At 43.0% G+C, this 13,364-nt stretch overlaps 1 protein-coding gene across 1 annotated transcript in view; it reads left to right on the forward strand.

Moving 5' to 3' along the window:
- Positions 1-573: 573 nt before the first annotated feature.
- The window catches only part of ESYT1 (extended synaptotagmin 1), a 157,268-nt gene continuing 144,477 nt past the window's right edge, over positions 574-13,364 (forward strand). The window contains exons 1-2 of the mRNA XM_077483405.1: positions 574-688; positions 2,647-2,992. Coding sequence (XP_077339531.1) covers positions 2,708-2,992 — 285 coding nt within the window. The 5' untranslated portion in view covers positions 574-688; positions 2,647-2,707. The remainder of the gene's footprint in view (positions 689-2,646; positions 2,993-13,364) is intronic.

Raw genomic sequence — 13,364 nt, forward strand, 5'->3', positions numbered from 1 at the left:
TTAGCGTAACATCACCTTTCACATTATACAAAAAAACTTGGCTAACTTTACTGCTTTGTTTGTTATTTTATTTTTAGAATTTATTAAAGAATTTTTTTTCCCACAAACAATTGCGATTGAAAGACCGCTGCGCAAATACAGTGTGACATAAAATATTGCAACGACCGCCATTTTATTTTCTAGGGTCTCTACTAAAATATATATATATATATATATATATATATATATATATATATATATATATATATATATATATATATATATATATTTATTTATTTTTATATCGATTTTATATAGATCAGAAAAGGGCTGGGTCAAAGTAGTTAAAGGGTTAGTAGAGGCAGTTGTTAGTAACCAAGGAGTAAAGAGCAGGGCTGCTTGTAACGAAAGGCTAAAACGGAACGTGGCTCGAAATAACGGCATAACGGCATAACGGCAATTACTAGATTGAAGGGGCGGTAACAAGGAAGGGGTTAACAGATAGGGGCGTGGCATTAGGCCGTCCCGCGAACCTTGGTTATATGATTCTGGAGGAGGAGACTGGGAGTGTGCGGAGGAGGGTGCGCTTGCTCAGTATAGAAAGGGGGGCGTAATTCATGGTAAGGGGGCGTGTATTCCCCTCGGGGGATGCCAGGGATACCATTTCTACATTGAACATCTGGCAGTCCTGGCTAGCGGGGTCCTACGGGTAAGAGGGGTGAAGGGACGGCTGTGTCGGGGCGGCGAGCTCCCCCTATCGCTCACCGTGCAGCAGAGCCACCTTCCTGGTGTAGGGTCGCTGCTGGCACTGTAAGGGGGGACAGTTATGTGGAATGCTGCCTGGGCACCCGCCCTGCGGCACCTGGGCATCGCCTAGTACTGTGTATACCATAGTGCCACCCCTGTGTGTGAGCGGAGGGGGCACTGAAGTGCCGATCTCAGTACTGGGTGTGTGACCCTCACTGATCTCTCAATGAATAGAGCCCTGTACAGGGGGTGGGATGGGGGTGTCTGGGCACAGCAGCTTGGAAAGTCCTTAATAATATTTTTATACAGGATTTATATACAGTATAAAAGGAGACAGTACAGTTCTAATCCAATACAGAGGGTTAGGAGGAGCCTGATCCCAGGAGCTTACACTGTCAGGGGCCATTTACACCCAGCGCGGTGGGACTGCGTTGGGAGTCTGTTGCAGTGGGCGCAGTCCGACTGTACAAGGCATAATGCCAGGTCACTTATGTGCCTGGTGCAGGCAGCTTGCACTGAAAAGAGTACAGGGTGGCACAGTGCAATCAACCGCCTCCCACCATGTGATGGTCAATAGAACTTCGGAAATTGTCACATTTCAATAAAGTTCACAAAAAAAAGTGACCATTGGGGCTGATTTACTAAAACTGCAGAGTGCAATATCTGGTGCAGCTGTGCACAGTAGCCAATCAGCTTCTAACTCCAGTTTGTTCGGTTAAGCTTTGACAATAAAACCTGGAATCTGATTGGTTTCTATGCAAAGCAGCGCTAGATTTTGCACTTTCCCATTTTTGTAAATTCGACCCCCAGTGTGTTGCACCATGACAGCGAATTGCACCACACGCCCAGGGTTGTAATGCAGTAGTTGGTGTGAATAGAACCTAAATGTACGATGAACATCTCTCTCATGTCTCTGTACCTAATATGTGGGAAATTGTATCCTGTGCTGGATAATGCCAGGTCAGGGTATTAAGATGGCATAGCTGCTGTGTATGGTGGTATATTGGTACTGGGATGGCATATCTCATGTGGATGGTGGTGTGTTGGTATTGGGATGGTACGACTGGTGTGTATGATGGTGTAAGGGTACTGGGATCCCATAGCTGCAGTGTATAGTGATGTATGGGTACTGGGATGGCATAGCTGCTGTGTATGGTGGTGTATTGGTACTGAGATGTCATATTGCATGTGTGTGTGGTACTGGGTTGGTATAACGGGTGTGTGTAATGGTATATTGGTAGTGGAATGGCATAGCTGCTGTGTATAATTGTCTATTGGTACTGGGATGGTATAGCTGCTGTGCATGGTGGTGTATTGTTACTGGGATTGCATAGCTGCTGTGTATGGTGGTGTATTGTTACTGGAATGGCATAGCTGCTGTGTATGGTGGTGTATTTTTACTGGAATGGCATAGCTGCTGTGTATGGTGGTGTATTGGTACTGAGATGTCATATTTCATGTGTATGGTGGTGTGTTGGTACTGGGATGGTACAACTAGTGTGTATAATGTTATGCATAGTTGCTGTGTATGGTGGTGTATTGGTACTGGGATGGCAAATCTGCTGTATAGGGTGGTGTATTGGTACTGGGCTAGTACAACTGGTATGTATTGGTACTGGGATGGTACAGATAATGTGTATTGGTACTGGGATGGTACAGCTGCTATATAGGGTGGTGTATTGATACTGGGATAGTACAACTGGTGTGTATTGGTACTGGTATGGTACAACAGATGTATATGGTGGTATATCAGTCCTGGGGATGGTACAGCTGCTGTATAGGGTGGTGTATTGGTACTGGAATGATACAACTGGTTTGTATTGGGATTGTACTGCTGATGTGTATAGTGGTGTATTGGCACCGGAATGGCACATTCCTTGTACAGCACCTCCTCATTTACTTTTCGTTTTCCTTTCCCAGGTGTTGATGCTAAATGACTTTCCATCTATTAACATCTGTGTGAAGAAAAAGATTGCTGATCATGGCAGATGCCGAGCCCACACCTCCTCTCATGTCCGGGGCAGAACTGGTGTCTGGTCTATGGGCTCTGGGTCAAACCCTTCTCCTCTTGCTGCCCGTCTACTTGTGTGGCTATATGGGTCTCAGCATAGTATTTGTTATAGTGGGGCTCGCTGTCTATATGGGTTGGAAGGGTAAGAGGCAAGGCAAGTGGAAGCGACTCCAATCAGCGCTCGATACCCTGCAGAATGAAGAAGCAGTCACCGCCACCACTATCTTTATGACCAAGAAAGAGCTACCTTCCTGGGTAAGTGACTTCACATCACTGTTCTACACGTGTTATGGCTAGTGTGAAGCAATTTCCACCTCAACTAAGAGCATTAGCATTGTTTTGTCGGTTGCCGGCTTATATCTATCTGTGTCTTGAAAAGTTTGATGTTAGTGGGAAGAGAAAAAAAAATTGCGGATTGTACAAAGTAGTATTTGTTGGCAGTGCACTAATATGGCTTTGGTCACCTCAAACACTTTGAGGGCTGTCCACATAAAACATTGCAATTAGCTATTATAAAATATCTATTGATGAATAGTGTAATCCTCCATGATGAGCCCCCATTGGGAAATCATTACTGGGCCCCGCAGCTCTTCAGCGGAGGTCTTTGGCCTTATATATTGTTATTTTTCATCATTTTGTTTTTGAGCTTTAGGAAAGCCCATTCAAATGTCATCAATGATATGTGTCAATAAGATGGAAAAAGCAGAGAGGAGGTGCTGGATTCAAATTATCACAACATTGGTTAGAATTATATGAGGTACAGTGACTCTGGTGAGGCAGTTCCTCTATAAAAATTGTGTGTCCTTCAAACAAAGGGAGGGTCCCAGATTTGAAGATTCGTGTGTACAAAGTCCAATTAGACTGCCAAAAAACGTCCAAAATCTTTATTATTAGTATTGCTTCACATATGACAACACAGAATAACCAACGCATTTCGGCAGCTCAGAGATCTTCCCCCTTTTCAGGGCTTAAACATATTAGGTAATCGTAGGAACTCCTAAATGGTACAAATCACCACAAGTTACTTATTTGCTGCACATGGTATAGCCAGAATCAATGAATAAGAAAAGCACTGATCAGTTTTGTTGAGCCATTGATTCTAGTTATACTATTTGCAGAAAATAGGTAACTCATGTGATTTGTGCCTGTTTTGAGTCCGTATTATTTACCATTATGTATATTCCCTTAGGCCCCTTTCACACATGCGGACATTATGTCCGTATTTCTTCCATCCATTTGGGTGTGAACACCTATGCAATGTGATTCAGGTGTGGGGGGTCCTGCACCATTTTGGTGCAGACACGATGAAAAATGTATGTCTCAAATCGCAAATTCCTGTGCAAATCGCAAGCAGTGTTCCGCCTGCATGAAACAATTACACAGGATGAAACTACTGGTTATTAAATCAGATGCATTGCTCATACAGAAACTGACTGCAGAAGTCTATTCAGTGCCCAGAGATTTCAGGTGGTAGCCGCTATACGTCAGTACAGGTTTCCTTTAGGCCAAGTTTCCACTGTTTGGTGTGTTACTGTGCATTGCAGTAAGGCAGCCCATTTATTCTGAGTGAGCTGTCAACGTACTGCAAAGTACATATTATTATTTTTTTTCTTGCAATGCATTGTAACAATGCGATATAAGATGCATGTTTTATCATGCTTTACCGCATTGTACATATGTAGGTCCCGCCTTATTCGAAAAGTTTTTTTGAAAGTGTTTTTTTTTTTTCTTGCCCTGAATTCAGGAGCGTGAGCCCTGGTTTTGTATGAATTTTTAGGCCTGGTATATTAGAAGAACCATATTTTGCTTAGAAAAAAGTATTACATTTCTCAATCTGTGTGTCTATGTGAAAGTTCATAAGCAGAGAAATGTGTGTGTGTGTGTGTGTGTATATGTATGTATGTATGTATGTATGTATGTATGTATGTATGTATGTCCTCCCTCCAGCTCTGTGAATGGTAAATGGATGTGTTCAATAATGACACCAGAAATTCGAATAAGTTGTGTTAACAGCTTAAGCACATTCTTGTGACACGGATGTGGCTCAGATCCCAGTGTATGGCAGATTACTGCAGAAAAAACTGTTAAATTCAAGGGGTTCACATACTTTTTATTGCACCTGTATGTATAATGTTTTTATATGTATTCATGATACAGTGAGGGGGAAAAAGTATTTGCTCCACTGCTGATTTTGTACGTTTGCCCACTGACAAAGAATTGATCAGTCTATAATTTTAATCCTGATGGTGCAGTGCTCAGACATTCACCGTTGTGACACCTTCACCATACATCAGATGGGGGGGCTTACCAGATCACCAGCAATCTTCCTTACTCAGGAAGATCATTCAGCGCTTATTGGGATCTCTGATCATCAGATGGAAATCCGGAAATTGTTCTTCCGCCAGCCTCACTGTATTCTCCTTATGGTGACCAGATGATCCAGCTCACTGGTTCAGATAGGATGGATGAATCCTCAGAGTTAAAATGAGTAAAAAAACTTGGAGACTCCTCATAGTGTAATATGGTCTCAACCGTTTTATTTTAAAATCAGTGCATTTACATATAAAACAAAAAATGCTGCTGGCTGTAAAGCTCTCCACTATAACCAGTGCTAGCCTTCAAACAGTCATACATTTAAAAAAGCATCTGTGCAGCAGCATATGTGCATTGCCCCTACAATTATATCCTTATATGTAACATCATCAGGGGTTTAATGAATGAGCTGTCCAAGGATGACGGGGACATGATTGTAGACCTACACAAGGCTGGAATGGGTTACAAGACCATCACCAAGCAGCTTGGTGAAAGAGTGAAAACAGTTGGTGTGATTGATTGCAAATGGAAGAAACACAAAATAACTGTCAATCTCTCTTGGTCTGGGGCTCCATGCAAGATCTCACCTCGTGGAATTTCAATGATCATGAGAACGGTGAGGAATCAGTCCAGAATTACACGGAAGAATCTTTCAATGATCTCAAGGCAGCTGGGACCATAGTCACCAAGAAAACAATTGGTAACATACTATGCTGTGAAGGACTGAAATCCTGCAGCCCCCACAAGGTCCCCCTGCTCAAGAAAACACATGTACAGGCCCATCTGAAGTTTGCTAATGAACATCTGAATGATTCAGGGATGAACTGGGTGAAAGTGTTGTGGTCAGATGAGACCAAAATCGTGCTCTTTGGCATCCACTCAACTTGCCGTGTTTGGAGGAGTAGGAATGCTGCTTATGACCCCAAGAACACCATCCCCAACGTCAAACACGGAGATGGAAACATTATGCTTTGGGGTTGTTTTTCTGCAAAGGATACATGACAACTTCACTGCATCAAAGGGAAGATGGACGGGGCCATGTACCATCAAATATTGAGTGAGAACGTCTGACCTCTGTGATTGCCAACAAGGGTTTTGCCACCAAGTACTAAGTCATGTTTTGCCAAGGGGTCAAATATTTATTTAACTCATTAAAATTTTGTGTTATTCTGTTTCTCACTGTTAAAATAAACCTACGATTAAAATTATAAACTGATTATTTCAGCGGGCAAATGTACAAAATCAGCAGGGGATCAAATCCTTTTTTCCATCACTGTATGTATATATTTCAGTATATGTAGGTTCTACATCTGTCAAGCTTGGTTTCATTTTACACGCATTGAAACAAATACTTTTCAGAATGATAGTACATCTGTCATGCTTGGTTTCATTTTACACACATTGCAACAAATATGCCATTTGCAGAATGATGGTGCTGAAATACTTTTAATGTGTTTTTATGGTTTCTGTCACCCAGTATACAGCTGTATGTATGAAATATGTCATAGAACATCCAGTAATAGGACCCCAACTTCTGTACAATATTTTTATTGTGGTTCAACAAGAACAAAGACAAGCACATAAATTGCCCCGCAGGGGCCAGTTAATGAATGGGTAATATAAGAACTAGAGAAAACCATATACATGATAGCCAACGTCAGGCAACACTGAGCCATAGGGGTGGCGACTGATGACAATCAACAAAAGGGGACTGTGACCCTAGGGCAGGGTCGCCGTCATCTGGGGGAGGGCACCAAATAGTATGTATGGGTGGAAGGAGACCAGAAAATGAAGGAAGAGAAAAAGTAAAGGAAGAGAAAGTGATCAGGGAAAGAAGAGAAAGAGGACTTCTCGGTTTCAGAAGCACTGCAAGTGGCAGTCATAGGCGGCCGAACAATCCAGGAGAAGCTTGGGGAATGTGTAGAAAAAACACAGTTCCCAAACCTTAAGGAATTTAGAGAATGAGTCTTTCAAAATACTGGACATTTGCTAATTGAGCATCAGAGAGCGGTCATCCGTGCCTTCACTCCATGGAAGGCAACACTTGAGGTCTTCCAGGCCTGGACTGTAGTCTTTTTAGCTGAGATAAAGAGATAGGCGGTCAGATTTTGTTGTTTGTTTTGTTGGTAAGCATATAGGACAATGCAGAAGGGCCAACTTGGCATCCTTGTGCACCGTCACATGAAATAGTCTGGACACCCTAGACCAGAACCCTACCAATCTTGGACAGGGCCACCAAGTGGGCAAAATTCTCCCTGTTGACCACAATTTTGAAAGCATCCATCACTACACCCGGGGTAGGCATGAGCAACCCAGTACCATATCACGTGAACCTTATATGCAGCCTCAAGCATATTTGTGTTTCAAAGAACATTTAGGGATTGTTGTCCAGGCCTTACTCCAGTCTGTCAAATCTATGGAATTCTGGAGATCCTGCTCCCAGTGAGACATGTAGGAGAGGGATGCTGATGACGGTCGGCCATTCAGGGAGGCATAAATAGCTGAAATGAGACCAGGGGACACTGGGTCGTGTTGGCATGTGTGCTCAAAATGAGTCTTGCAGAATGGGTTGGTGGATGTATAACACAGCAGAGATCCAGTGCTTCAGTTGGAGGAAGTGAAAATGTTTCTTCAGTGGGGTTTCATGTGTCTCTCGACGGGCCTGAACCCCAACTTCTAACCCTTCCAAAGATGTGATGCTTTCTCCAATAATTCCTAGATTTAATCTAATTGATAGCCCCCCTTAGCTGGAATCCCTTCAGATCTCTAAATGGGCCTTACATAAGTGTTTAGTGTTTAAAGGCAAAGTTGTTAACTGTAGCATTCCGATTTTACTATATTTGTATTTCCAATATGGGAGTAACAGCGGAGTGATGTACTGTGTTCGCTATTGGAAAAAGTGGAAGTTTGGATTTAGCCCAGGTTCACACTGCACCATCGGACCCCAGTGCGACTACGGCACAACTTGCATTCTTTAACAGAAGTCAATGCAAGTCTTACCAAGTTGGTCCAAAAATAGTGCAGGAACCTTTTTCTAAGTCGAAGCTCAAGTTGCACCAATTAGAACAGTTTCATTGCACAAAATGGGGTCCAACTGGGGCCCAACATCTGATGCGACAAGTGCTCCAAACTCAGAGTGATTGTTGCATCAGTGTGAACCGGGCCTTAGAGTGATAACAATTATTGATGTTACTAAATAGATTGTAGTGCAATTTTTTGAGGCATGCTGGCCTCATCTTCAGGCTATAACAGCATACAGTACACTGCAAGTAACACCAATAAATAGTGTTGCCCTAAATCCAAACTTCTACAATATGGGAGTAAGGGCTCCCTGTGCCGCTTTTTAAACAGCAATCTATAGTGGATTGCTTTTCAGAGAGCGGTGTAGGTATGGCTGACAGACATTCAGTTGAAACTGCCTGTGGGTGTTTTTTTTTTTTTTTTTAAGCAGCCAAACAAACCTTTTGAATTTGGAATAATGTAAGCCTAGTTATTATTATTCTTATTTAAGGTACTTGCATAGCGCTGTCAGTTTACGCAAGGCTTTACATATATATTGTACATTTGCATCGGTCCCTACCCTCAAGGAGCTTACACTCTAAGGTCCCTAACTCACATTCATATATTAGGGCCAATTTAAACAGAAGCCAATTAACCTACCAGCATATCTTTGGAGTGTGGGAGGAAACCGGTGTACCCAGAGGAAACCCACGCAGGCACAACAACATGCAAACTCCAGGCAGGTAGTGTGGTTGGGATTTGAACCAGCGGCTCTTTTTACTGCTAGGCAAGAGTGCTACCCACTACACCACTGTGCCGCCCTAACTTTTTGGCTCCACTTGGATTTGTCATAATCAACACACTGAACACAACGGGGGATCATTTTTGTGTACATATTCCATCCCGCTGCCTTTGCAGCTTAAGGGTGGGTGGTAAAAACTTGGTTTAAACACCTATTTTTACTGCTCACCAGCCACAAGTGTAAACAAACCCTTTAGAGATTCTGTTTAGTTGCTACTGGCACCAATATTCTTCCTTCAGATGCTTTTAAAGCATGATTTTTGTTTCTTGATATTAATCGTTCTAGTATTCTTCAGTATAAAACGTACATTATAATCAGCTGAGTGTCATTCTGTCTTTGATCTGTATGCAGCGGGAATATTTTGGGAAGTTCTAGTGCTTAAGTGATGTTCTCTTGTTCATTGCCCTCTTCCATTTGTTACGTGGACATTTATGGACTTGCCTTTCTGCTGGCATTTATTCAGTTTTTCCCTGTGTTATGTGTCGCATTCCTATCTTGTCTGGAGAGCTAAGAGAAAGCAAACAGAACTGCCCCCACATCCTTCTGGCTGTCCTTCTCAGTCCCTGGTATTTGCTTTCAGGACTTTCAGCCCTTATTCTTTTACTTTGTATTGGGTACAGGAACAATAAATTACTCTTGTTACATCAAACATTTTGTTATTTGATTTTCGAGCAATCCGATCCTTTGTTGGAGAAAATTTCAACAAGCCAGCATTTTGTCATTTTGGTTCCGGTAGAATATTATTACACAGGATTTATATAGTGCCAGCAATGCAAAACAAGACAGGCGGGTGAAGCCAACCATAGATGGATCGTATCTCAGCCGGTTCAGCAGGGCTCACTTGAGATTTGATCCATCTATGGGCAGGCTGATTGTACCCAAGTCCATTGATTGATCGACAAGTACAACCAGCATGTTGGATTTTTAATATGCAATTATTGCCGCTAGCAGTAATCGCTGTGTTCTCACCACGCCCCCCTGCCAGGAGAACACAATGGTTACACGTGCAGCATTTGCCCATCAACACTGACTGTTAATGGGGAAGCAAGCAATTTATTTCTTTATTTAAAAAAAATAAAAATAAAAATTCTGGTTGCAGGAACAATGTATGGCCTGCTTTAGGAGGACTCTGCCTATCGTTGCTTACAATCTAAATATCCTAAGGGCCCCCAAACCTGCGGAACATACCATATACAAATACCAACTCGACTCTCAAAAGAAACCTGCCAGGCTCTTCTTTTAAGTGACACTAAACTTTAAAAGAAATCTATTTTAATATGTATTGTTAACTCATATCTTTAAAATAAAGTGGAACTAAACCCATCAATTATAACTGTTTCCCAAAACAGTTATGCCTCGTAAGCACGGTACGATTGTTGGCCAACCGAGCGTCTGATTTTTGTCCAAAGGGCATGTGCCAGGAACGTGTCTTGCATACTAAGGGTACATAATTGTCGACCAACAAACACGAATAGTGACGTACTACGAGGAATTTCAGCTCTTAAACACCAGCTTTTGGGCACCTTTTGCATTGATTCTGAGCATGCGTATTTTTGACTTTTGTGTGACAGACTTGTGTACTGACCATCAGAAAATCTGACAACAGACCGCTGTCCGCCAAAAATTTACTAGCATGTCATCCAACATTTGTTGGCAGAAAGTTGGACAACGATTGTCAAAAGGAGCGTACTAACGGTCAAATTTTACGCCAACAGTTGGTCAACAGACAATTCTCTGCCAACAATCTGATCATGTATACGAGGCTTTACATTTAAAAATGCTGTGAATATTAATTGTCACAGTTGCATGTGCTCTCAGCCGAACTGTCAAGCCATCAAATTTAACTGATCACATGTGCAGCACCATGGCAACTGCAAAAAATAACAAACCTCTTATACGTAGCCGCTCTGTACAGTGGCTTTGCACAGAGCAGCCTGGATCCCCCTCTTCTTGGGTCCCCCGGCGGTGCTCCTGGTCCTCCCTCTTGCTCCTACAGCAAGTAGTTTAGTATGTCCTAAGATTTCTGTATTTCATTTTAGCATGGGTTCACACTGAAGGCGGGTTCTAATTCAGTAGAACTCGCACGATTTCAAACCTGCATTTCAGTCTGACTTTGGGAGCAAATTCAGATGTCTAGTGAAATCACCCCCGAAGTCGCCAAAAGTAGTGCAGGACCTGCTTTTGGAAATCGGTGTGGTGCCACACCTATTCAGACATTTCTGGCAATAGGTGTCGATTGGACATGTCAAAACACATGTCGTAATGGCCTGATGTGAATGTGGGCTAAAGCCTAGTACACATGGGACGAATGTTAGGTGGCATTGGCGGGTTCAATAGAAACCAGTTGACATTCGTCCCGTGTAAATAGCAGCCGGTCTGACAGAAGCCGACTGGTTCCTGATCAGAGTGTTCTGGCGGGGGCGGGGGCATCCCACTGTCAGAACACAATAGTTAAGCTGGGGCGATCGCTGTACTAACATTGGATTGTTGGTACAGTGGCTCTGACCTGAGATGTCAGTAGTGTGGCTTTAGTCATAGAAGTGTAGTGTGCAAAAAGGAGGATGTTTTTCTTTAGGGTTGTGCATTTCTCAAGAGTCTTGTATTCAGTTCTCTTGAAATATTACAGCTAGCAATTTTTTTATTTTATTTTTTTAAACATATGACTTTACAGGATTGTGACTTGGCATCCATCTGTTCCTAGTCAGATGGTTCTTAGAATTCCAAGTCATGCACAACATTCGGAGCATGTTTGGGCTGAAAACTGTTGCTCCACCTCTCTGAGAAATGTATTGTGGAATTATCAGCCAGGTACGTCAATTATTACTGTTGTGTTCTCGTGTTCGCTTGCAGACTTTTGACGCAATCATTCATAAGAAAATGTTTTGTTTACTGTCACGTGGTTATATCTGCATTTATCTAGAGATAGCTATAGATTGCATTGGACTAGCCTTAACCCACGTTCACATCGAGCCATTTTGACATGCGATTTGAAAATCGCATGTCATGTCAACGGCTATTGCTGCCCGAATCGGTGTGACGCCGAGTTTGCGGCGCCGCACTGATTCCTAAAGTAGTTCCTGCACTACTTTTGGCAACTTCGGGGGGTGATTTCAATAGACCTGTGCGGGAACCTGCACAGATGCCTCTGAAATCGCTCCTAAAGTCGGACTGACATGCAGGTTTGAATTCGTGTCACTTCAGCTGAACTGGCACAATTTCAAAACCTGCATCAGTGTGAACCCAGGCTCAAAGCAATATTATATATGTAAAGCGCTGCACAAACTGTTGGCGCTATATAAATCCTGAATAATGAAAATAATATTAAACCCTCAGGCTCGGTTCACACAGTGGGCGGCACGACTTGCAGCGCCGCGACCTGCACACGATCAGCGGCGACTTGCAAAACGACTTCTGTATAGAAGTCAATGCAAGTCGCCCGAAGTCGCCGCAAAAGTAGTACAGGAACCTTTTTTCTAAGTCGGAGCGACTTGAGTCGCTCCTATTAGAACGGTTCCATACTACAGAACGGAGTGCGACTTTTCAGGCGGCGAAGTCGTCTGGACAAGTCGCCCCTGTGTGAACTGAGCCTCAGTTTTTTAAGCACCTTCAGGAGCTGATTACATTGCTCACTGAGTATATGACATTTCTAACTTTTAATCCTTGCCTGTGTTCCAGTTTAAACGGGAGTAAACCCGCTGGCATTTTTTTTTACAAATTTTTTTGTTTTTTTGTTTTTTTTAGACCTGCAAGGGAAAATGCATAATGAGCTAGTATGCACCGCATACTAGCTCATTGTGAAATACTTACCTTAGAACGAGGCCCCAACATCTGGCCCGATCCACGCCGAAGGAGCTGACATTCCCTCAGTGTGTCTTCCAGGTATCGCGGTTTCGGCGCTGTGAGTGGGCGGAGCCACAATATCGTCATTCCCGCGCATGTGCACGGGAGATTTCTTTCCGGAAGGGTTCGGCGTCTGCTGGGCTTTCAGCCGAAAATCCCCTGTGTGCATGCGCCGCTGCAGTCAGTGGCTCATTGCGACGGGAATCTCTCCTAAACCATACAAGTTTAGGAGATAATTTTTTTTTTTACCTACAGGTAAGCCTTATTATAGGTTTACCTTTTAGGTAAAAGTAAAAAAAAAACACTATACAACCGCTTTAAGCTAGGGGTGATTACTGCCCCCAAGTTTCCTGTTTTATGGTGGCTCTTTTCTCCTGTAGGATGCTATGGAGGCCGTCTTGCATGTAGGGACTAGAGTTGTGTCTCCCCACACAATGTGCATTATTAGAAACACACAGCTCTGTACCCTATGATAGCAAGGCGCTCCTCTGTCCTCCTCAAAGTCTTTTCTCCAAGCTAACAGACGGTTACACAAACAAACACTGAGGGTTTAATACTACTATAATGCAGCCATATACAGGGGGCCGAATAAGAGAAAATCAGCTTGGATAGAGGAATTTCTGCTGCTGGCTGTTGTATTCAGCCAGCCATGACACCTGTGGTTGCCTGAAT

The sequence above is a fragment of the Lithobates pipiens genome, unplaced genomic scaffold (genome assembly GCF_037356315.1).
Source record: "Lithobates pipiens isolate NorthernLeopardFrog02 unplaced genomic scaffold, aLitPip1_a1.2 Scaffold_16, whole genome shotgun sequence".
Lineage (NCBI taxonomy): Eukaryota > Metazoa > Chordata > Amphibia > Anura > Ranidae > Lithobates > Lithobates pipiens.